The following is a 26,699-nucleotide window of genomic DNA, read 5'->3' on the forward strand; positions in this document are numbered from 1 at the left end:
CTACTGTCACCTGATCAGAATACCCTGAAAAACACGCATGTTGTGTGTGTGCGTACATTACATACAGCCCTTTGCCCTGTCACACACTCTCTGTTCTTTTCTATTTCCTTTTTCTTCTTCTCTCTTCCTCTCTCTATTGCCTTCCCCTACCTTTAGAGAAGAGCGTTTCAGGGAGGGGACACATCAGATAATCTTACACCTCCCAGGGGCATATGCTGAAGTGTGTGTGTGTGTGTGTTGGGGGGTGGAGAGGTGGGGGCACAGGTAACAATGTATTTTACATGAAAGGAAGAGTATAAAGTTACAGCGCTGATAACCATAATACTGAAAGCACAAAAAAAGAACAAGAAAAGGAGGACTGTTTTCTGTGTGTTGGTGTGTGTGAAGCATCTGTACCCGTAAGCAGGCCTGGAATCTGCATATAGAACTAAGCAGAAACGCCCTTGCATGCTTGTTTATTAAGTCTTTTAGCTACATTTATTACACACTGAAAAAAAAATTGGTGTGGAAACAATTTTCATTTAGAAATTGCTGGTTAATTTCACAAATAATTACAAATGGCTTGCATATAAGCACCTTAAACCAGCCTAAACTGGTTTTATTGTCATAGCTGGTCTTCCAGGCTGGCCATGGTGGTCTGTTGACAGTTTTAGAGGAATCTTGGACACATTTTACCTGGTTAGGCTGGGAAACCATCTTAAACTCAGCTATTTGATCAAAAATACAGAATTTTTTTTTAATATTATTACAATATAAAATAATGGTTTCTGTTTTAATATACTTTAAAATATAATATATTCCTGTGATGCAAATCTGAATTTTCATCAGCTATTACTCCAGTCTTAAGTGCCAGAAATCATTCTAATATGCTGATTTATTGTTAGAATTATCAATGTTGGCAACAGTTGTGCCACCAAATATTTTTTTGGAACCTGTGATACTTTTTTCAGGATTATTTGATGAATAAAAAGTTGAAAAGAACAGCATTTATTTAAAATATAAATCTTTTTAAGTCTTTGCTATCACATTTTATCAATTTAACACATCTTTGCTGAATATTAGAGATTAATTTCTTTTAAAAAAAGAAAGAATAAAATTTACTGACCACAAACTTTTGAACAGTAGTGTGTATTGTTAGAAAAGATTTGTATTTTAAATAAATGTTTTCTTTTTTACTTCTTATTCATTAAAAACTCCTGAAAAAAGTATCACAGGTTTTAAAAAAATATTACGCAGCACAACTGTTTCCAACATTGATAAAAAAATAAAAAAAAAATCTTCATATTAGAATGATTTCTGAAAGGTCATGTAACACTGAATACTGGAGTAATGATGCTAAAAATTCAGCTTTGATCACAGGAATAAATTAGGTTTTAATGTATATTAAAATAGAAAAACTTTATTTTACAATATTAGATTATTTCTGTATTTTTGCTCAAATAAACGCAGCCTTGATGAGCGTAAGAAACTTTAAAAAACATTAAAAATCGAACTGATCCCAAACGTTTGAATAGCAGTGTATAAATATTATATCTGTGTAATTTCCAATTGCAATTTTTTGTAAATAAAAATGTATTATATATATCATTCTTTTGTGGTAGCGTCATTAAAAAATGTCAGTGCAAATAGAAAATTATTGTTGAGTCCTGAAAGACCAGCTCAAGACTGGCAAACCAGCTTAGGCTGGCTTAAGATGTTTTTTTTTTTCTTCCAGCAGGGAGACCTTTGCTAGTTGCTTTTTGAAGCGCCTGCCAAAGAATTACTAATTTCACTTCATAAATCTATAAACGGCGTACAGTCTTAGATCATTGTTCACCAGCAGGCCTCATTGGAAGCTGGATCCTGCTGGGCTGCTCTCAAACGCGCTATTAACTGCTCTAAGAGCACAGATGCTGCTGGACAAGGAAGTAGTTACACTCCGAGAGAGATTTACAGTAGGCTTAGAGCAGCGTACGATCGACCGATCACCTGCTGTCCCTGAATGTGTCAGGCTAATTTGAGGAGACCATAATGGGTGTGTCTGTACTCAGCACAAATCAGAACCCAGAACCAGAGAGATGAGCCTAAACCGCAGGCACTTTTCTGAGAGGAGCCTTAATGCTCCAAGGTCATTTGTTGAAACAGATGCACGGCTTGTTTTTGGAATGAAATTATACTTTTATTCAGCAAGGATGGATTACACTGATCAAAAGTGATAGTAAAGTATTTATAATGTTAAACAAATGCTGTTCTTTTGAAATGTATATGCATTTAATTTCCACCAAAAGCTGTTTTCAACATTATAATATTAAGAAGTAGCAAATTGGTATATTAGAATGATTTCTGAAAGATCATGTGACACTTAAGCAATCAGCTTTGTAATTTTAAAATATATATTCAAATAGTAAACACTTATTTCGCAGTATTACTGTTTAACTGTGTTTTTGCTCAAATAAATGCAGCCTTGGTGAACATGAGAGACTTCCTTCAAAAACACACCCAAAACATTCTCCCCAAAAACGCACACTACATCTGACACACACATGCATATGTGCATGCGTGCTCGCAGGTCTCCATGTATGTTTTCAATTAAGACCCAGATGACTACAAGCAGTTTTGGGAGGGGTGAACCATGTAAATTTATTGTGAGAAGTTTATAGACTCTTTGATCCTTCTTTTTGTTTTACAGTACATTGTGTTTAAATATTCATATGCATTTTCGAATTTAAAACAGCACAAAATGCTGTACATGAATTTTAGTTTAAAATAGTAGGAATAATGCACTGTTTTGGCTGATGACCTTGACAGTAAGAAAGAAACTAAGCAGATTTGGAGAGAGTTGATCACAAGGACAAATTCAAAAAGGAAAGTTGCAGTCGTGGTTTTATTAACTCAATATTGAGTAATATTGAGCGTGACAGAGAGTAAGAACCAAGATAAACTGCCAGAATGGGAAAGAATGTATTTTATGTATGTAGGAGAGAGAGACAGGGAGACTTTTGCTACGTATATTACTGAAGAGTTAATGTTTGTGCTATTGAATGAAACTGTTGTGCCGAATATCGTACATTCACATAGTGTTCATTAGTAGTTATGACTTTCATCCTTTCAGATATGTATTTTAAAATGTAATTTATTCATGTGATGGCAGCTCTAGTCTTTGCTCATGATTCTTCAGAAATGCTGATTTAGTGCTCAAAAAAATGTTTCTTATTATCAGTGTTGAAAACACTCATGCTGCTTGATATTTTTGTGAAAGTATGTGTATGTGTATCACACTATATTGTGGTTCTTCCATTCTACAACTTGCTTTCTCCTCACTCAGTGGACAGCATCTGCAGTGGAGCAAATAATCCTGATCTAATGCCAACAGTGGCTTCATAAATTATGTCAAATGGCTAAAAAAATCACTCCAGATTGGTAGTGTGTATTTTCTTTATACACTAAATGAGACACTAATACATCAACTGGTTCTTCTGGTCTTTGCACAGGTGAAGAAATCTACCACTGATTCCCATGCTCCAGACCCGGTAGACAACAGGTAAAGTGAACACACTTTCACAAACGTATTGTCCCCCAGAATCCATTTAGGGTTTTATTTATGAGTGCCAGTGACTGGGCTGTAGGAGTGAGCGATTTTGTACACATAAAGACAGAGGGAGAGATAAAGCGAGAGGGATGTTAAAGTCATTGCGTGTGAGTGGGTGTAAAGCAGACAGCTTCACCTGGATAAAACATGTGTCAGAGCACTGTGTACTTTGGGATGCATTCAGAAATTTCATGCAGATGTTTATGCTATAAACAGAGAAAGTGGAGCAGCGTTGTTTCTATTTGCCATTACGTTATTTGTGCATTTGACTTTTGGATTAAAGTGTCTGCTAAATGCTTCAATGCAAAACTACTTAACTTTTTGTTAACTTCTTGTACAATTATTATGCATGGTATTTTTGTACTTCAGGGATGGATGGATACATAGAATACTTGTCAAAATGTGAAAATTGTGTGATTTAAAAACTCGCAATTCTGACTTTTTTTTTTCTTGCAAATGCAAGTTTGTATCTCACAATTCTGACTTTTTTCTTGCAATTGCAAGTTCAAGCATCAGAATTGCGAGATATACATTTGCATTTGGGAGAAAAATGCAGAATTTTGAGTTTTATCTCACAATTCTGACTTTATTGCTCACAATTGCAAGTTTATTTTATGCAATTCTAAGAAAAAAAGTCAGAATTCTGAGTTTGTATTACACAATTCTAAATTGCGAGATTTGAGAAATAATGTCAAAATTGTGTGATTAAAAACTCGCTATTCTGACTTCTTTTCTTGCAAATGCAAGTTTGTATCTCAGTTTTGACTTCTTTTCTTGCAAATGCATGTTTGTATCTCACAAAAACTTAAAACTTTTTCCTTCCATATGCAAGTTTGTTTCTCACAATTCTGACTTTCTCACAGTTGCAAGATTATACCATGCATTCCTTGTAAATTTGGATTACGCAATTCTAAATTGCGAGATTCAAGAAATAAAGTCACAATTGAGAGATAAAAACTCACTCAATTCTGACTTTTTTTTCTTCACAATTGCAAGATTATATCTAACAATTTACTTTTTCTAGCAAAAACAAGTTTGTATCTCACAATTCTGATTTTATTTCTTGCAATTGCAAGTTTATATCATGCAATTCTGAGAAAATTGCGAGTTTGTTAACAATTCTGAATTGTGAGATTTGAGAAATAAAGTCGCAACTGAGAGATAAAAAGCCAGAATTGCGAGAAATAAACTTGCAACTGCAAGTTATATCATGCAATTCTGAGAAAAAAAATCTGAATTGTGAGTTTGTATTACGCAATTCTAAATTGTGAGATTCAAGGCAGAATAAAGTCAGAATTTTATATAAAAACTTGTAATTTTGACTTTTTTCCTTGCAAATGCAAGTTTACATCTCACAATTCTGACATTTTCTCGCAAAAGCAAGTTTGTATCTCACAATTCTTTTTTCTTGCAGTTGGAAGTTCAAGAGCCAGAATTGTGAGATATAAACTTGCATTTGCGAGAAAAAGTCAGAATTGTGAGATACAAACTTGCACAATTACTGCAAGCTTTACACAAATACAAGCTTTACACAATTCTGAATTGCAAAATTTAAGAAAGTCGCAACTGAGAGAAAAAAAACTCAGAATTTGTGCAGTATAAACTTGCAATTGCAAGAAAAAAAGTCAGAATTGTGAGACAAACTCGAATTTGTGATAAAAAAAAAATCAGAAATGCGAGTTTTTATCTCACAATTCTAACTTTGTTTCTCACAATTGCGAGTTTTTAAGTTTATATCATGCAATTCTGAGAAAAAAGTCAGAATTGTGAGTTTGAATTACACAATTCTGAATTCCAAGATTCAAGAAATAAAGTTGCAACTGAAAGAAAAATCTCACAATTCTGACTTTATTTCTCACAATTGCAAGTTTCTATTACACATTTCTAAATTGTGAGATTCCCGAAATAAAGTTGCAGCTGAGAGATAAAAACTCGCAATTCAGACATTTTCTCTCAATTGCAAGAATTGCAAGAATTACAAGATATAAACTTGCAATTGCTAGAAAAAAGCCAGAATTGTGAGATAAAAACTCGCAATGACTGTTTGAAGTTTAAAGTCCCCCTGTAGTGAAAATCAAGATTGTTATGTTGTTTATTTGTCTATGTGGTGTTTTTAATATGCTTTTAGACAACCATGCACCAGTCCATTAATCAACACCATTGCTGAGTATTATCTCCTTAAAACTGTAGTTTCCCAAAGTCTGTCCCAGAAATGCGGTTTGAAACAGCCCTTTTTTGCTACGTCACAAACTTCAGTAACCAATCACATCAAAGGATAGATTCCTGTCATTAGCATGCGAAAAATACCAATACGATTATCAGTACAAAACCAAATATCAAATAGAGCATTTAATAGAGCATTAAATAGAGCACAACCGCTAACTTGAAAAATAACCCGTGGCAACAGTGTAAACGCAACATCAATCAAGCAACATCATCAAGTAAGTAACTTTAACAAATGTTACAGTATCCACTGTAGTTGTCTGCTAGTAAAAACATAGTTTTATCAGTCATTATCCGTGTTTCGCCATTATATTGTGTTTACTACTAGTGGATCAGGGTGCTCTGGCTGATGTGACTGCGTGGGGGCGGGGCTAATTTGCACATTCATAGATCCGCGTTTAGTAAATGAGCCAAGGGGGTAGAGTTAAAAGTTGTTTTAAGGCATTAGAAAATTATTTTCACAAGAAAAAACATTAAAATATTCTCATTTTGATGATCAAAGATCAGTTTTAAGGGATACAAATTTTGACTACAGTGGGATTTTAAAGTAATAACATGAAGATACATTTTTGTTCCTCATATTTTCATGTGGGTGAGTTAATGTGAAGAATATTCCATATATGCGTCCCTACATGAAATTCTAGAGGAAACAAAAACTAGATCCTAGATAAACATAAACTGCTTTTCATTTTTTGAGGTAAAAGCTCTTAGAAGATACACCAGCTGGGACAGATGGTTTCTTTAGCAGATTTTTTGACACATGAGCAAGGGTCACATTATCATTCTTACAGTTCCAAAGCCAGTTTTTGCACACATTTTTGGTTAGTGAGTGTTACGGCCATTTTGGGGTCAATAAGATTCAGCTTTGCCACCACAGAATTAAATGACAATTTAAAAAGAAAACAGCGGTTTTAATTGGAAAAATATCTCACAGTCTTACTGTCTTTAATGTGTTTTTGATTAAAGAAGTAGAGCACTGGTAAGCATAAGAGACTTTTTTTCAAAAACGTTAAGAATTCTTACCAACCCCGAACTTTTGAATGACAGTGTAAAGGTATTAAATGGCTATATTTGTCTGTCACAGGGCCTTGGAGATGCAGGATCTAACAGACCCCCAACACAGTGGCAGTGACAGCACATCCAAACTGGACAAAAACATCCTCAGCAATAACATCACGACCAATGGAACCGGAGGTACGAAAGAACGACAGATCAAAGAGAAAGCAAGCAAGCGAGAAATTACGAGCGTACATGAGTGAGCGAGTGAGCGACGTATTAGCTGATAAATAGGCCCTTTCAACCAAAGCATTGCTTTGAGTACAGGAAATCAGCTTTAGTGCAGTACACTCCACGTTCAGTGCTGTGGAGTTTCTTGCTGTAATTGAAAGCAGGGTTCAGTCCTGGTGTGTGATATTCGGACTGCCAGGATAAAGTGTTTCTTGTTCTGGTGGTTTTGGTGCCATGCAGAGTGGGTTTGGTGGATTAGTGGCGATGTCGTGTGTTGAGATGCTCTGAGCTCACACTAACTTCAAAGGTCAAACGCTGCACACAGGCCTAATTAAAACAGAAGAAAGTGCGTATGTATACAAGCGTCTTTGTGCTGAAACATTTCCCAGCACTTCTTCGTGCGTGTTTCAGCAAGAGCCTGGTGCACAGAAAACTATTTCCTGCGTTTAAACTCTCATTTTCTCTCTGATGTCAACACACGCTCGCTCGCTTTTCTCTCCTTGAGGAAAACGCTGAACAAACGTTTTAAGAGAGGACGTTAGGCAAACATACACACGGCTAAATAGACTCTCAACACCCCAGCAAGCGAGCGTTTGATGTATGGCTATGACTGTGCGATACACAAGAGAGGTAGTAAAGTTTAGGGACTCTGGAGAGAGTGTGTGTGTTGTGCGTGTGAGCTCATCTGTTTTTGACATGTAGCCGGAATAAAACAATAGCAAAAGAAGACTGAGAGAGTAAAAGGAGCAGAACTCAGTAAATCATTTAGATTAGAGCTGAGCTAATGATTTTAACAGCTTGACATACACACACACATCCACACACACACACTGGGATTGTGCTTCTGCCAAAACAACGACATATTCAACATTCTCCTCTGTCTACCTCATCAGCTCACAGCCTAGACTGAAGCCCTCATGCACACACACACACACACGCAAGCCGCCCACATAACCACCCACACACACACACACACACATCCCAACATGAATCCTGCTGCCAATGAAGCCTCATTCATCTTACTTTAGAGGACTTTGCTCTCTTTCTCACAAACACACACACTGATTCAAGACATTTTTTCTCCAAATGCGCCTTTGACAGAGCTGTCATAAACTCAGCATGGCAAAATATGGTTTTGGAAACCTTATATGATTTATATGAAGTCATTTCTTATTATGGGAACACCAGGAATGATGGCTGTACTATTGGTAAATGTTTGTTTTAACAAAAGTGAATTTCGTTCTAATGGAATCCTGTGGGAATTTATCAACTTTTCACTTTTCGGTAATGATTGTGTTCTTTGCTGTTTGTTAAATGTTATTAGTTCTTATACAAGAACTTTCTATATGCTATAGCAAATTTTTACATTTTATAGTGGCCACAAAATTTATTATTTGGACACTTATGTCACACTTAAAATTGAAAAAATTAAAATTTATAAAGTGAGATTTGTAAACAGCTCACAGCTAATATCTCTTTTCTCAACTATTTCAACTGCAATTACTTTTAACCAACTTTGCCTGAAGTAATTTTTAATTGATGTATAAAATCAGTCCTCTATAGTTGTCCTAACAGAGTGACCGCAGATGTAGCTCATCACATTCATTTTTTATAAATGTTTGACAATCAGTAAGTATCCAAACAGTTTTTGTCTTCATTTCAGCTATTGTTTATGATTTACAATGTATACAAATGCCTTTTTTTTGGAACCCTTTTTCCGCCACTGAATAAAAAAAAGGTAATTGAAAAAGGTAAAAAGTTGTGACTTTTTCTCGTAGTTACAAATGAGAAATAAACTCGCAATTCTAAAAATTAAATCAGAACTGCATGTTATAAACTCACAATCTCAGAATTCCGAGATATAAACTCTAAAATGTAACTTTTTTTTTTCTCAGAAGTTTATAGTTTATAGAATTTAATAGTTTACATCTCGCAATTCTGACATGCAATTGCAAGTTGTTAAGTCAGAATTGTGAGGTATAAACTCACAATTCTGAGAACATATCACTCTTTTTTTTCCCCATTCAAAATTGGACTTTATAACATTTGCGAGTTTATATCCAAAGTTGAGAAAAAAAGTCAGAGGTGCATTTTTATTATTTTTTTTATTTAGTGGCGGAAACAGGCTTTCATACTTTTTGCCTAAAGTGTAGGAAATATTTTAATTATTTAAGATTGGTTTAAATAAAATAAAATAAAATTGGTTTAAATAAAATAAAATAAAATATACAAACATTGATTAAATAATGTTTTATAATAATATTATGTATGATTATACATTTTCATTTTAATATATACTGCTAGTCCAAAGTTTTTGAACAGTAAGATTTTTAATTTTTAATTTTAAAAAAGTCCCTTCTGCTCACCAAGCCTGCATTTATTTGATCCAAAGTACAGCAAAAACAGTAAAAAAAAAATTCTATTTAAAATAACTGTTTTCTATTTGAATATATTTTAAAATGTAATTTATTCCTGTGATTTCAAAGCTAAATTTTTAGCATCATTACTCCAGTCACATAATCATTCAGAAATCAAAAAATAATATTCAGATTTGCTGCTTAAAAAAACATTTGTTGAGTTTTTTGAGCATTTTTCAGGTTTCTTTGATGAATAGAAAGTTCAGAAAAACAGCATTTATCTGAAATAGAAATCTTTTGTAGCATTATAAATGTCTTCATAATCATTTTTGATCAATTTAAAGCATCCTTACTGATTAAAAGTATTCATTTCTGTAATCTCCTTCCCAAAAAATAAAAAATAAAATACTGCCTCGCCTCCAAGCTTTTGAATGGTATAGTGTATAATGTTACAAATGATTTTTATTTCAGATAAATGCTGATCTTTGGATCTTTCTATTCATCAAAGAATCCTGAAAAAAAGTACTCAACTGTTTAAAATATTAATAATAATAATAAATGTTTCTTGAACAGCAGATCAGCATATTAGAATGATTTTTGATGGATCATGTGACACTGAAGACTGTAATGATGCTAAAAATTTAGCATCACAGGAATAAATTACATTTTAAAATATATACAAGTAGACATTAAAAATATTTCACAATATTACTGCTTTTGCTGTATTTTGGATCAAGTAAATGCAGGCTTGGTGAGCAGAAGAAACTTCTTTTAAAAACATTAAACATTTTTCTGTCCAGAAACTTTTGACTGGTAGTGTATAAATTAAAATAAATGCAGTCTAACAACATTCTCTGTTTTTAAGTGTGATGTAAGTGTCCATTTATTTTTGGGTCTAACTGTATGTGCTAAATTTATAATATTAAAGAATAACTGGGTAATACAGTACACTATACATCTGACTCCGCCCCCCAGGAGAGAACATGACAATTCTAAACACGGCTGATTGGCTGCTGGGCTGCAGTACCCCGCCCACTGCCCCAAGTATGAAGAACGATGGTATACTGCATGTGTTTGTGGAGTGTACATATATGATAGCACGTGTGTGAGTGTTTGGGTGCAGTGCTTTGAAGGCTTTACTTCAGTACATTCAGAGTTGGTTTGATTTTGAGAGGTTTGAGAGGAGTTTAACAGCTGGCAGGATGCCTTATATGATTTCTTGCTCTCTCTCTTTAAGTTAAGTCTGAGCCTCTGAACAGCAGCGAGGCTGTGAGCTCGGCGGGAGACACTGGGCTGGACACTTACACTGGGTCAGGTAAGACATCCACACACACACTCACATGCACTGCATTCAGAATGCCTGCTGTAATCCCGCTTGGGAACTTGCTGAAAGCTTTGAGCCCTCAATCTTTGTACTGCCCTTGAGCTAACGTCATCAGAGCCACAAACTCTTTATTTAGATCAATGTGCTCACACACAAACACACACACACTCAGTGACTGAGAAACCCTCTGTCCATGCGCTCCCCTGCTGAGAAGGTTGAGGCCCTTGCTTGAGCTGACAGTGTGATGTCTCTATAGAGAAGACAACAGCATGTTCGCTTATATCCACTGTGAAAAACTTGTATCCTTGTATTTTCCGGTAAAAAGTATCATTAAGATAAGATGTAATAGGTAAGTCAGACCTGTTTTCAGTATGAAACCTATATATAAAGTAGTTGTTTTTTCTTGTTTTAAGCATAACATTTTGAGTTAATGAAAAAAACATGAACTTTATATTTTTGCTTCATTGGTAGTAAATCAATTAATAAATAAAGGAGGCTTGATTGAATATATTTTATATAAAGCTTTGTTTTCAGAGACTACATCTAAAAAAATATCTATCTATCTATCTATCTATATGCATATAGTCTAAAATATAAGCCTCAGTAAACTGTTTAGAAATCTTGAAAAAAAGACAAAAATACTGATTAAAAAATGATTGCGACTGGGAAATGTTTCAGCTCAGGAACGGAATTATGACAAGCAAACGCCAAAATTTGTTTTTCATTTCGCATCTCAAGGAGAGAGAGGAAGAGAGGGAAGACAGGAGGAGGAAACGAGGACATTCTTTGATGTAGAAAGAAGATTTTTGAGAGAATAGTTCCTGTTATTTTTTTTTCTGCTGTTTCTTAAATTGAATCCAGCTGGTGAGAAAGACTGTGAGCTGTCAATCAAAACCGTGAGCTGCGAGAGTGTGTGGATTTAAATTGAAGGCTCTTGGCAAAATCTCTTCAAATGGACGAAGTCCAGCACACATTTTATTTTATGGTTGTGATATGTAATAAATTACACATTCAGTCCAACGACAACTGACATGCGGTACCGACTGCTGATACATCCCAGTAAAGTGTGTGTGCGGCATTGTGCATGAAAAAATAATTCAGTCTCTCTAGCTAATTTCTTTATTTTTCTTCTTTCGTTTTTTGTGTAGTTATAAGCAGCAGTGGATTCAGTCCTCGGCCGGCTCACCAGTATTCACCTCCTCTCTACCCCTCAAAGTATGACAGACACATTTTTATATATTTATATATATATATATATATATATATATATATATATATATATATATATATATATATGTATACACACACACACACACAACCATCTTCACTGGGGTCAACACAGTGATGAACCAGACAAATTAACAATGGCACTTGATGTCAAAAAGACAGCTGACCTTTGATCTAATCAAATAAAAGCTGAATGTTTTGATTTTGTGTTTGATTGGCAGGCCTTACCCTCACATCCTGTCTACTCCCGTGGCCCCTCCCATGTCGGCCTACACGGGCCAATCACAATTCACTAGCATGCAGCAGTCGACGGTTTACACGCCCTACTCTCAAACTACTCCGCCCTACAGCCTCTCCACCTATGGTAGGTACTTTACCTTTGTTTACATGCTGATGGATGACATATTTGTGTGTTTTTTATTTGGTGTGATGATAATATAATGAAAGAGTCTTTAGTATCAGTCCAGTTTGATTGACAGGTCCACTCTATTGATCTTGAGCTACAGATTTGGGGGTGATGTTGCCAGGCATAAAGACAGAAGGAGGACTGTCACAATCCCAGTCAACCCTTCAGTCAGGGCTGAGCTACAGCCCTGGATTTACCACCCCTCAGCCTGGACAGACAGCATATTCACCCTATCAGATGCCAGGTGAGTATGTTTATGCAACCAAGTATGAGAGTTTGTAACTATATTAATAATATTGCACATGTTCAAATGCTGATTCAGTTTTATAAAACAGTGAATAAGGAAAAATAAGGACACAGTAGAAGATGCAGTTGTTGTGCATGTATTGTATGTAGGTAAAGCAGTTCACCTAAAAAAAAATATTGTTGATATTTACATTATATATTGATTATTTACTCAAGGCGAATACAATTAAACATTTTTGGAGAATTGTTATGCAGCTCTTGCCATAAAATGACTGTTCATAGTAACCAGGATTTGAAAAAATAAACACCATAAAAGCAATAAAAGTAGTCCATACGGCTTCAGCACTATATTCCAAGTCTTTTGAAAAGATATGATTACATCTATGCAATTTGATTGGCTTTAACATGTGCAACTACATGCGCCATATTATTTTGAATTCCTGATGTGATTTTAAGTGTTGTTATCGCTGACTCAAGCTTTTGAAAAATTTTGTTAATTAAATTAAGCTGAAATAAAGTATTAGAGAAACTTAAACTAAACAAAAATGAGAAATGTTGCCCTGAAAACGAAATAAATTAAATATGCTTAAATTGAAGCACTAAAATTGCTAACTGGAATTAAATAAAACTAAAACTGAAATAAAAATGCATTTTATCAGAACAATAAAATTTTAAAAATAACAAAAACTAATATAATTACAAAAGCATGTAACCAAATTAAACTACTTAAACAAAAAAACATACAGAAAATACAGAAAAACTGTAATATTATGAAATATTATTGCAATTTAAAATAAAATAAATTTAAAATAGTGGTTTGAGAATTTATTCCTGTAATGCAAAGCTGAATTTCTAGCAGCCATTACTCCAGTCTTCAGTTGTGCTGCTTAATATATTTTTATTTGGAACCTCTGATACACTTTGATGAATAAAACATAAACATTAAAAAGAACAGCATTTATTTAAAATATCAATCTTTTGCAACAGTATACAATATTATTCAAGTTTGTCATTCAAATTAATACCATTATTCAGCAAGCATGTGTTAAACTGATAAAAAGTGATAGTAACGACTTGTATTGTTAGACTTGTATTGTATTTTGAATAAATGCTGTTCTTTTAAACTTTTATTCATCAAAGAATCCTGAAAAAAGTATCAAAGGTTCCAAACTATATTAACTGTTATTAGAATGATTTCTGAAGGATCATGAATACTGAATACTGGCGTGATGGCCGATGAAAACTCAGCTTTGTATCACAGAAGTAAATTTTAAAGTGTATTAAACTAGAAAACCACTATTTTAAATTGCACTAATTTTTAAATATTTTTTTTTCTCTAGTTTTGATCAAATAAATGCAACTTTAGTGAATGTAAGAGACTTCTTTAAAGAAGGACTTCTTCTTGATTCCAAACTTTTGAACGGCAGTGTATATATATGAAAATAAAAGCTAATTCAGTCTGTTTTTTAAACTGAACTATTATACAACATTAGAAGACTTGGAATATAGTGCACAATAAGGCTTATGGACAACTTTTGTAATGCATTTTCCTGTCCTTTTTGATGCTTGACAGCCTTTGGTTCCTATAAACTGTGGTTTTGTGGCTAGCGCTGTGTGTGGATTCCTCAAAAAAATGTCTGTGTCTTTGTGTACTGCAGAAAAAATAACCGCATACAGGTTTGGAACAACATAATAGTATTTTTACTTTTGGGTATTTCACTTTTTGGTGAGATCTGTTAGTCGTTGACCAACACTGGCTTTTCTCTCCCTCAGCAGGGTCAGGTTTCACAACCTCTCCTGGTCTCTACACATCCAACAACTCCAATCCAGGCAACTTCACCACACAACAGGTACGGTCACACGTGCACAGATGAACACACACATGCACCAATAACGTCAGGGTTCAGTCGTTTTAAAACAGCCCAGGCCTCGAAGAACAGATCGCCATCCTTCATCTGAGAGAATTTATGCTTTTAGGACTTAATGTTTCCCTAAACTTTTATGATTAAAAGTGCTGCCAAAGAAAAGGACCCAACTACACTTAGACTCCCACTGATGAATTTAGCTGTGTAAACAAAGTGAGGTTCTGGCGATGGTTGAAATGAAGGAGTAAGCGGAATTGGGATGAAATGAGAGAGTGAAAGCAGTAGTGGAGTTTCGCCGAGAACATTTTACTGCAGCGCTCATGTTCTTCAGCGAGTGAGTCAGTGACAGTTTTAGAGTCATCTCCCGTAAGAGATCCGTCTGTGTCTGCGCATGTAAAACTCTCTCAAAGATACAAGAGAAGTCAGGGAGTGATAAAAAGCTCTGTGTGGATGAGCCAGAAATCTGTACGTTCCAGTCCTATTACTTTATATTTTTTTCTCTTTATTATTCCCCTGATAAACTCCCTCTTTCTTTCTTATTCATTCATTTAAGAAGAACATAAAACCTATGTTCTTTCCACATGTCACTAAATTATAGAGGGAAGCAAGGCTAGTTGTCACATTCCAGTGTTTATTTCCTAGGGTAGGTTTACTGTACATGTAGCTATTGATTATTTCCACCTTTATTAATTGAGAGCCCCAATAACAGGCTTAAAACTCATCAGTACTCAACAGTACGGGGTAAGTTGTCACAATGAAACCATCATTAAACAGCTATTAAGACTTTTCTGTAAAATTATAAAAGAACGAGCAAAAATGTTTGTTCAACAAAAAATTTTATTATATTTATAATTACATGTAATCGCATCATATACATTGTTTTTGGTCAGTTTATGGATTTAAGTTGGGTTTAGATTTGTAGTCAATGAAAATAGAAATGATTTATTTTCATTTTGTTTGTTTGTAGCAGGAATATCCCTCCTATACAGCTTTTGGGCAGAATCAGTATGCTCAGTATTACTCCACCTCCTCCTACGGTTCCTACATGACATCTAACAGCTCATTGGACGGCACAGGTTCAGTCTCCACCTATCAGCTCCAAGACTCCACCCCCATTATGACAGGACAAGCGGCTGACCTGAATCCAGGTAAGCGCCAATCAGTAGCCACCTGGATTATCCCTGCAATCACAAAGCAATGAGCTAATGGGTCATTCTATAATAAGGGGTACATTTAGAATTTGACAATGTGAAGAAAAAAGTTTTCCTGTTTACCAAAAACCCAAACATGACTTCACATAGCTGCTTTAAAACAATCTATATTGTATAAAGTGCTATATAAATAAAGGTGATCTGTAGGAATAAAATACCATCTATGTTTGCTACTGTCCACCATGTTACCCTTAACCGGGTAACACAGTTGACAGGTAACTTAGTTGACATTTTTAGTGTTTTGGGCCTATACTCAACATGGAAGCCTAGAACTACTGAGCATATGGTATGTTTAGAAATATATTCTCATAAACAAAACATAAGTTTTAGTTAAATTGTCTTGTTAAAATTTGCAGCAATAATATTTGTGAAACACTGTTGACAGTCAATTAATCCACTCTTGACACAGGTTTGCCAGTTTAACCAATATTAGGGGAAAGAGAAAGAACATAACTTCTAGTGTTACATCCATGTGCTTCTAGAGGAAATATCATCATACTCTGCAAATTATGCATGAATGGCACATACCATTTCTTTCTGAGGGAGGTTTTCTATTGGGTAACTTAGTTGACAGTGGTTTTCGGGGACACATGAAACAACTTGTATCACAATAAACACATTATTTTTGAAGCGCACACCCAAATGTATTGATAACCTAATCTAACTGAAGGTAAAACTATGAATTAATTTATATTTGAGGTGGTTTTCATGCTTAAATGCCAGTGGGTTGCGTAAATGCATATTAGCTGGTTGCGATAATTTCCAAAACAGTCATCCATTGTAGCGGTACTTAAAAGTTGAGAGATGCGCTGTTGATTTCAGCACCAACAGCGGACACACCCTCAGAAGATTTTGATAACTTATTTCCTTAGGTTTTTTATCATTCAGATTTGGCTGGGTGGTTAGCAACATTTTTCTGTGGTGTGACAAACTCAACACATATTTAATATGGCTTTACACAGACTTTAAGGAAGTGTAAAAGTTGAGTTCTACCTCATAAACATCTCTACTGTTGTCTGTTATCTGTCAAAAATGGGAACATTGCCGTTGTAGTTAAAGTTAACCATTCCAGTAGAGCAGCAAATGATGCAGCTGAAAGTTAGAATGGATGTTAGAATGTTCTGTAACAGGCTTTTGGCACGAAGATGTAGTGTACTATAGTTGTTGATTATGTTAGTAGAGCGATGGTGATTGGGGGTTTTGTCCAGCAGGCCCGAAATTCATTGGGGTCCTAAAGCTGCATTTCTCAGTGATTTAGCTTGGCTGCAGTACAGCAGAGCTCATTACAGTAAATTTGCTCACACGCATAGACACACAAACATTATGTTCTATCAGATGTGCCAATTTCCTACTTTCAATACTTAAATAAAACTTGTTTTTGTTAAATAAAAAACAGACATGAGAATGTACAACCACAAACATTGTCATTTCAGGTCCACATAAACAATCCCTGATTAAAATGACATACTGTGACAGCAAAGCATTATCTTTATTTCTTTGTTTTACAGGACAGTTTCCTGAATACATAAGTGTTAGGGTGAATATTTGTAGCTCAACTGAAAGGTTTAGGCTTAAGGGATATATATGTATATTCAAGCCAATGAGCAAGCTTTTAAAAGCTTTGATGTGTGTCATAAATGTTTCTTGGTTCTCATTTGCAGGCGAGTTTGAGGCGGGGCAGAGCCCATCGACGCCTATCAAGGAGATGGAGGACAGGGCGTGCCGAGGGGGTGGGGCTAAAGCAAGAGGGCGGGGCAGAAAGAACAACCCCTCCCCTCCACCTGACAGTGACCTTGAGGTATGTACAGATAGATAGATAGATAGATAGATTTCCAAGTATTAACTCCCAGCAGTAACAACTGAAACAATATATTTTATTTATGTTGAATTTATGTTCAGTTATTGTTCAATTTTTAATAGTTAAATTGTAACTATTTTTGAATTTTTTTTGGATCATCAGTCATTAAAGTTTGGTAATTATTGGTCATAGACACTGAGATTTACTTTAGATTTCACCAGGATGATTACTCACTGAAAAAAATCCCACAGATCATGTTTTCATGCCATTTTAAGTCTCATTTTGACGTAACAAAGTGGTTATATCCAAGTATGTGAGCTGCTTACTTACTCTATAAAATCTATTTTATATTAACGTCATTATATTGTTCATTCAGACTGATTAGTGAACACGCGTGAAGAGGCGGGATTTATCGCATGAACCGATTACAGCCGAATATAACCAGTCATATCCAATCATATCAATCAATGCATACTTAACACACACTTTAGGGGTCTGTTAAAACTCAGTGGGCTTAGGGGAGGCAAGAGAGACGTGGACTCCCGCTGTAACTTCACCTGCTGATGTTGCTGTTGGACAATGTTTCTTTAGACAAACAAGCGATTTCAACACTTTTTAATGTCATATTTTGTAATATGACATTGTTTTATTTATTTTTATATATATATATATATATATATATATATATGTATATATATTTTGTCCATCCAGTATTTGACGAGGCACTGCCTCCTTTGCCTCCTTGGAAGAAACGCCCCTGATAGATAGATAGATAGATAGATAGATAGATAGATAGACAGATAAAGGGAAACCTCATAAATGCACACACAGTTCAAGCAGATGCTTACATCATCTAATGTAAACATACTCTCACTACATAATCCCTGTGTCATCACTGTTTGTTTACTGAGATCAAACATGCCTTTGCATGTTTTTACAGAGGGTGTTTGTTTGGGATCTGGATGAGACGATCATTGTGTTTCACTCACTCCTCACAGGCTCCTATGCACAGAAGTACGGCAAGGTGAGAGCAAACACACATACTATGCACACACGTTAAACACACTTCCCTCCACTACAGTAACAGTGAGTGTCTTCCCGTGATTCCTCATTATTCTTACTGGCAAAGTGCAAGGTCATTACAATGCTTTAGGTAGTGCTCTTTTCTCTGATAACACAAATTTATGTTACCCTGATTTCTTTCTGCTAGTTGTTGGTGTTCAGTTTGACACAAAAATCTTGATTTTAAGTGTCACGTCAGTTCAGTTTTAATCTATAATTGGGTATTTATAATGAGCTGACTTGTGCTAATTAGCAACATTTTTAACACATACCGTTGAGGTCAAAAGTTTACAAACAGCTTGCAGAATCTGCATGTAAATTATTTTACCAAAATAAGAGGGATCATACAAAATGCATGTTATTTTTTATTTAGTACTGACCTGAATAAGATATTTCACATAAAAGACGTTTACATATAGTCCACAAGAGAAAACAATAGTTGAATTTATAAAAATGACCCCGTTCAAAAGTTTGCATATGCTTGATTCTTAATACTGTGTTGTTACCTGAATGATCCACAGCTGTGTTTTTTGTTTAGTGATAGTTGTTCATGAGTCCCTTGTTTGTCCTGAACAGTTAAACTGCCTGCTGTTCTTCAGAAAAATCCTTCAGGTCCCACAGATTCTTTGGTTTTTCAGCATTTTTGTGTATTTGAACCCTTTCCAACAATGACTGTATGATCTTGAGATCCATCTTTTCACACTGAGGACAACTGAGGGACTATTACAGAAGATTCAAAGGCTCACTGATGCTTCAGAAGGAAAAACGATGCTTTAAGAGCCAGGGGGTGTAAACTTTTGAACAGAATGAAGATGTGTACATTTTTCTTATTTTGCCTAAATATCATTTTTTGTTTCATTTAGTACTGCTCCTCACAGATACTTAAGCTACACAAGATACTTACATGTTTCCCAGAAGACAAAACAAGTTAAATTTACCCTGATCTTCAAATTCAAAAAGTTTTCACCCCCCAGCTTTTACTGCATCGTTTTTCCTTCTGTAGCATCAGTGAGTGTTTAAACCTTCTGTAATAGTTGCATATGAGTTCAGTTGTCCTCAGTGTGAAAAGATTGGTCTCAAAATCATACAGTCATTGTTGGAAAGGGTTTAAAGGATTTACTATTTATAATCTTCACTCAGAAATTTATAGTAAATTTCACAAATAATTACAAAGAAATGACAACTAACACATTGAATTAATTATGCAGTTTTGAAGTAGAAAGCCTGAAATAGTTTTTTCTACAATGTATTCCAATAATCTTTCATTTTAATAAAAAGTTGAAATTTTGAATCTTGACCCAGTATTATGGCTCGCACAGCTGTGCGCTTCTATCGTAGGCAGAGCGAACAAAGAAGAACAAAGTTGTTAGATTCAGCAGTGTGACGGCCGGACTCAAGGAGTGTGAAGCGTCAGACTTCTTCTGACACCTTCCTTCATTTCTTGTCATTCAGTTGGTGAGAGACATAGAGACAGCTGCGGCTATTCGCGGCTCTGGGGCTATTTCTGCAGGCTCTGTGACGATGAAAACCCTCCGTTCTTAGGCACTCTCATCAGAGACATTGCACATGCTGTCAGGCTCAAGCGCCAGCACACACCGATCTATAGATTAATCACTGCAACAATTGTGAAATTACCGAACCCCAGAGTTCAAAAGTGGGAAAAGCAGCTCTTCGCCAGTATGTCTTGAATTGTTTATTTTGATTGAAAAAAAAATGGCCTCAATAATTTTTTAACGTATGCTTAGATTAAGTTTTGTTTGAACATTTTCAAACAGTTGAATCATCATTTCCAATCTCTGTCAGTTTCGCCATTAAGTTTGTGTGTGTGTGTGCTTTTCTATTCTCGTTCACTGTCTCAGCCAATCACCTCTGAGCCAACAAACTCCATCACATATGATGATTTTTACAGCTGGGTTCCCTCCCCCTCTCTCGTTCTTTCACTGTGTGTGTGTGTGTGTGTGTGTGTGTAGTTTGAAGGGTGAGAGCGTCTGATGTTCTGAGACAAGTGTAGTATCTGTCATCATTTGACGGAAACATGGAACATTTTATTTACTGAGCAAAATGTGCATTTGAATTACTCATATCGAGCTAAAACTGTAGAATTAGTGTCTATAGAACCTGCACTCCTAATAGTCACTGATTTTATTGATATTCCTAAAACATTCTAGTTAGGCTTTGTTATATTTCTGTTTTTTGCTCTAATCTATTATGATATACACTACCAGTCAAAAGTATTTTTAATGTTTTTTAATGAAGCCTTTTCTGCTCACTAAGCCTGCATTTATTTGATCCAAAGTACAGCAAAAACAGTAACATTTTGAAATGATTTTACTATTAAAAATAACTGCTTTCTATTTGAATATATTTTAAAATGTCATTTATTCATGATTTCAAAGCTGAATTTTTAGCATCATTACTCCAGTCACATGATCCTTTAGAAATCATTCTAATTTTCTGATTTGCTGCTCAAAAGGCATTTATTATTATTATTATTATTATTATTATTATTATTATTATTATTATTACCACTACAACAGCTGAGTAGAATTTTTTCAGGTTTCTTTGATGAATGGGAAGTTCAGAAGAACAGCATTTATCTGAAATAGAAATCTTTTGTAACATAAATGTCTTTATTATCACTTTAAAACAATTTAAAGCATCGTTTCTAAATAAAAGTATTAACTTCTATAATTTCTACAATAAAAATAAATATACTGACTCTAAGCTTTTGATTAGTATAGTGTATAAGGTTACAAAAGCTTTTTATTTCCGATAAATGCTGATCTTTGGATCTTTCCATTCATTCAAGAATTCTGTAAAAATGTACTCAACTGTTTTAAATACTGATAATAATAGTAATGAATGTTTCTTGAACAGCAAATCAGCATATCAGAATGATTTCTGAAAGATCATGTGACACTGAAGACTGGAGTAATGATGATTTAATAATCGATAAATTACATTTTAAAAATGTTCAGGCTTGGTGAGCAGAAGAGACTTCTTTAAAGAACATTAAAAACTTTTTACTGGTAGTGTATTTTGTAAGAAATATTTAAAAATTTTGATAGTCTTGGCAGATTTAAAGATTTGTTGCTGTACTAAAAACTATGATTTTTTCTATGTATCTCTTGGAATCCACATGTAACAGAGGGTTAAATTTAAAGTTCTTATGTTATTAGCTCATCTTTCATTGACTTGCACTGAATTTTCAGCATTCAAGATGTAACTGCCCGCAATTATGTTATCGTCATTTTTGCATACTAAATGTTCTGTCTTGTTCTTGTTGTTCTGTGCATATACTTAATCATTTACAGTTATAGCTGCCTTTACACTGACTGTGGATCCATTTGCCACCTTAATTAAATTTTCACTGAGCTGAGCTTGTCGTAGTGCATTCTGGGATTGACAATTTGGCCAAACATAATGGATTTAATTTTGGAACAGCCTTTTCTATTAGAAGTGTGTCTATGAAGAAAAAAAGAAAGATGCATACATGTCCCGACAACCTTGTTAGGTTTGTTATTGGTGATGATGATGACAGTTATCAAGTTAAAAATGTCCTAATAATTAACATTTGAATTCTCAGGACCCTCCTTTGGCTGTGACTCTTGGTTTAAGGATGGAAGAGATGATCTTCAATCTTGCTGATACACATCTATTTTTTAATGATTTAGAGGTAAGCAAAGTGTCTCCCTTGTCTCCCTTTGTCTCATTTTTTTTTCCAGTCAGATTGTGTTTATGTGACCGTGTGGCCCCCTGCTGGTCAACTGTAGTAACCATGTATGTGTCTCAATAGGAGTGTGACCAGGTGCACATTGATGATGCCTCTTCAGATGATAACGGACAGGACCTCAGGTGAGTTTATCAGATTATTTGATTTAAACTTTGATTTCAAACTATTCTTTTAAAGATACCCATTACTCATTCACTGCGGCTGTAACAGAAAAAACGACATATGTCCTAAAATATGACTGAATATGTATTTTACTTGTACGTAAAACAAGATTGTTATTGTTATTATCAACAGTACTTACAGTTTTGCCACTGATGGCTTCCATGCAGCTGCAACAAGCGCAAGTCTCTGCCTAGCAACAGGTGTTAGGGGCGGAGTCGACTGGATGAGGAAGTTAGCCTTCCGATACAGAAGAGTCAAGGAGTTGTACTGCACATACAAAAACAATGTGGGAGGTAAGATCTGATTTTTATTTTTTAGTTTTAGTACTTTTATTGTGCTTTTGTTATTAGGGGTTCAAGTGCGTAGCACTGAAACCCTCTTGTAATTGTAAGAATGGCCAAGGATCAGCATTCCACCTAAAACTGATCGTGCAGACCAAACCGTAAGTCGTAGAGACTTGAAACTTGGAGGGATGGTAGTACGCACACCGTCTACAGTGTCACCAAGGCTTGCCCCAGTCGCCCTGATGGTGGCGCTACAGTGATCAAAAGTACAAAATTGCTAATAACTCCTAAACCATAGCAGGCTCAAGTGTCTTATGTCGTCGAAATCCATGGCTCACAATGGACAAAATGCATGCCTTGGATTCAACCGATGAAATTTTCGGGTATTTTGTATTTTTGGAAAACCTATTTTTGCGAACTAGTCCTAGGTCTTTCACCTGATCTGAATCAAACTAGTGCAGAAAGTTTCTTTGGAGAGTAAATATCAAAAAAAAAAAAAAAAAAAAAAAATTGAATGACGGGACTTCAAAATGTTCTTGGGGGCGGAGCTGCTTTTACTAAAACCCCTATAATTCTTGAATGGAAAGAAATATTTTTGCCAAACTCGGAACATGTATGTAAAAGATCAATCTGAGGCCACAGTAAAAAAAGATGTGGAGTTTGAGCACTTGATGGCACAATAACATGTAAAAATAAATAAATAAATAACATAAAAACAGCTATAGCTATGCACCCGTTAGTCCTATTGGCTTGAAAATTGGTTTTGTCCAAAGTGTTTATGAGGACATTCGCATATCTCAAAAAATACGGCCGCTATCAGCCAATGAAGTTTGACCAACTATTAAACAAGGTAGATCAAAACAAAACTGTTCATGTTTGACTCATGGTCCTAGAGGTCTGTAAAAACTTGGGTGTTTCACACATCCACACAATATTCATATAATTTGATAAATCTCCTCACACTGGGCAACTTTGCCTCAAAAAACACTGGTGTCAATCAAATTGTTTATCAACAATTAAATCAAACGATTAAAGCAATCAAATTAAATATTTTCAATTATGTAAAATACCTACTTTTGCAAACTTGGTTTTTCACTAGTGTTGAACTTTACCCTTCGGGTAGCTATAACAGGGTCTGTTTAAAAAGGGGCACGTCTGAATATACCAAAAAAGCCTATAAATCCTAAACAACAACTCAAAACTTCACAAAACTAGGTGAGCACATGAAACAGTTGACTCTGAACAAGCATGCAAAGTTTTATGTAGATCGGACCATAGGTGGTGCTATACCAGTTAAAAAACTTCATGACTTCATGGTACATGACCTCAAATTACAGGAAAAATTTTCACATATTCATGCATACACTAAAGCCTCTTATCATATGATCGATCGATCTCATTCTGAACAACTTTGCCTCTAGGGCCACAAATTCTGCCTGATTGACCCTTCGCAAAAACCCGCCGTCCTTAGTTACTGTTGCTATGTCCGACGAACAATGCCGGTCTCAGACTACACTTGTTCTCACGCAGTGAAAAATACATTGCAAAGCAGAGAGTAAACTGACAACACGCCGACAGACAAGACAGAGCAGGTTACTTCAGGTATGAAACAAGGTCTCAGCTTTGAAATGTTGTCATTTTTTTAGAAATTCAAACAATAAATACTGTTTTTGTGGCTCTTTAATGTGTAGTGACAGATCGCTGTATTGCCTTAGATCAATCGACACGTGAACCGATCGACTTTTCTTCACTAAAAACACGAAGAAAACATGAATGAACATCAAAACGTATTTTATTTCAACCGTGGAAAGACATCAATAAACAGTTTTCAAGTTTAAGTCCACCAAAGTTAATCCTGTCTGATTGAGGGTGAATTCTGCTTTATGATTGGTCAGATCGCCTGTCAATCAAGCTGTTTGTGAAGGGTCAGTGATTCTGTCTAGACTGTAGCCCATTCGTAACCCCAGTTTCATGCCGTAATATACGCTCAAGTTATGAATGTGGCGTTTTGTTTCTGAACTATTTCAGGGTTGTTGGGACCGGCCAAGAGAGAGGCGTGGCTCCAGCTGAGGGCAGAAGTCGAGGCTCTCACGGACTCCTGGCTGACCACTGCGCTCAAGTCCCTGTCAATCATCAGCTCCAGGTCTGTCTCTTCATGCATCATCAGTCTTTGTCATTGAGGACTGTAGCTCACAGAGCAAAACATCACAATCTCTCTCTCTTTTACAAAGGAGTAACTGTGTTAACGTCTTGGTGACAACGACACAGTTAATACCAGCGCTGGCAAAGGTGCTGTTGTATAGCCTGGGCTCCGTGTTTCCTATTGAAAACATTTACAGCGCAACCAAAATAGGTGAGTTCAGATACAGGTCTGTACAGCCGACTTTGCTGTGAGTTCATGATGTAAATTGCATTGAACTGTTTATTTCCCTTTCACTAACCTGTTTCATTTAATTTAATTTTCTGCAGTCGAGGGTAATGTAGAGTTCAGTCTGTGTGGAACATGCTTTGGCTCACATCGTAGCATTAAATCATAAATCAAAACAGATCAGAGTGACCTGGTCATAACATTCACATTCACTCTCTGTCTGATCATGTGGAATTGATTCTGATTGGCTGATCTCTCATCGTCTTCCAGGGTAAAGTTATTCTTTCGTTACGCTCCTTTATAAACAGCCGTCTTCATTCACAGCGGGTCTATTCTGAAACACCATCTTTGAGCTGATATGCTGCTTATAAATACAGGTACAAATGCTGTCCTCAAGGCCTCTTATTTTAAATGTACAACTGAACTCTGGTGATGTGATTCCATGACTAATTTTTAAAACTGAAATATATAACAATGAATTTAAAATTAAATTAAAGAGATTTAATTTCCAAAAATGAAAATTCTGTCATTAATTTCTCACTCCTAAGCCTGTAAGACCTTTGTTCATCTTAAAAACCCAAATTAAGATATTTTTGATGAAATCTGACAGCTTTCCTACCCTTTACAGACAGCAATGCAACTGACATGTTCAAGGCCCAGAAAGATAGTAAAGACATTGTTAAAATAGTCCATGTGACATAAGTGGTGCAACTGTAATGTTATGAAGCTACAAGAATACTTTTTGTGTGCAAATAAAACCAAAACAATGACTTTATTCAATAATTCGCAGAAGCTAATTGATGATTCTATTGCCGTCCAAATCCAGAATGTCAGTGTTTTTCTCCCACAACTCACATAAAAATCCCCAGCCAAATTACCTACTGTTTTTTGACAAACACTGCCATTCGAATCCACATCTTTAAGTTTACTGCACGGTATTACTGAAACTCATTGAAAATCGTGTAGATGTTTGAAATGGGACATTACTATGGCATCCAATCATTTTTTTATATTTATTATATATATATGTTTATATAAGTTACGGCTTGCATAACTAATAATATATTTTCAGAGATGAAATGTAAGACAGAAATCGATTTAAACCATAGCAAAAATATGCTATTTAAATACTATTAACAAATAATAAACAGAATATTATTTTCCTGTTATTACTAAATTACACTACCAGTCAAACGTTTTTAAACGTTTTTTAAAAGTCTCTTTTATGTAAAGCATTTATGTAAAATTTTGAAATATTTTTACTATTTAAAATAACTGTTTGAATATATTTTAAAATGTAATTTATTCCTGTAATCAAAGCTGAAAGATGAAAGATCCAAAGATCAGCATTTATCTGATATAAAATGCTTTTGTAACATTATACACGATACCATTTAAAAGCTTGGAGTAGAATTTTTCAGTAGATTTTTTATTTATTTTTGGGAAAGAAATTATAGAAATTAATACTTGTATTTAGCAAGGATGCTTTAAATTGATCAAAAGTGATGATTAAGACATTGATAATGTTACAAAAGATTTCTGTTTCAGATAAATGCTACTCAGCTGTTTTCAACTTAATAATAATACTAATAAATGTTTTTTGAGCAGCAAATCAGAATATTAGAATGATTTCTGAAG

General features: G+C 35.0%; 1 protein-coding gene across 12 annotated transcripts in view; it reads left to right on the forward strand.

Annotated features, from left to right (window-relative positions):
* Positions 1-26,699, forward strand: part of eya4 (EYA transcriptional coactivator and phosphatase 4) — a 43,749-nt gene that overhangs the window by 12,870 nt on the left and 4,180 nt on the right. For 2 of the 12 annotated variants that reach the window (XM_051097103.1, XM_051097101.1), the window contains exons 3-18: positions 3,471-3,520; positions 6,876-6,985; positions 10,351-10,434; positions 10,613-10,690; positions 11,848-11,914; positions 12,148-12,290; positions 12,427-12,576; positions 14,352-14,428; positions 15,411-15,591; positions 17,316-17,452; positions 18,393-18,476; positions 22,101-22,190; positions 22,311-22,369; positions 22,542-22,702; positions 24,722-24,836; positions 24,925-25,046. In XM_051097103.1, coding sequence (XP_050953060.1) covers positions 3,471-3,520; positions 6,876-6,985; positions 10,351-10,434; positions 10,613-10,690; positions 11,848-11,914; positions 12,148-12,290; positions 12,427-12,576; positions 14,352-14,428; positions 15,411-15,591; positions 17,316-17,452; positions 18,393-18,476; positions 22,101-22,190; positions 22,311-22,369; positions 22,542-22,702; positions 24,722-24,836; positions 24,925-25,046 — 1,708 coding nt within the window. The remainder of the gene's footprint in view (positions 1-3,470; positions 3,521-6,875; positions 6,986-10,350; positions 10,435-10,612; positions 10,691-11,847; positions 11,915-12,147; positions 12,291-12,426; positions 12,577-14,351; positions 14,429-15,410; positions 15,592-17,315; positions 17,453-18,392; positions 18,477-22,100; positions 22,191-22,310; positions 22,370-22,541; positions 22,703-24,721; positions 24,837-24,924; positions 25,047-26,699) is intronic. The other 10 variants (XM_051097108.1, XM_051097107.1, XM_051097105.1 and 7 more) reach the window with 9 other exon arrangements.

This window comes from Labeo rohita, chromosome 23 (genome assembly GCF_022985175.1).
Source record: "Labeo rohita strain BAU-BD-2019 chromosome 23, IGBB_LRoh.1.0, whole genome shotgun sequence".
In the NCBI taxonomy this organism is placed as follows: Eukaryota; Metazoa; Chordata; class Actinopteri; order Cypriniformes; family Cyprinidae; genus Labeo; species Labeo rohita.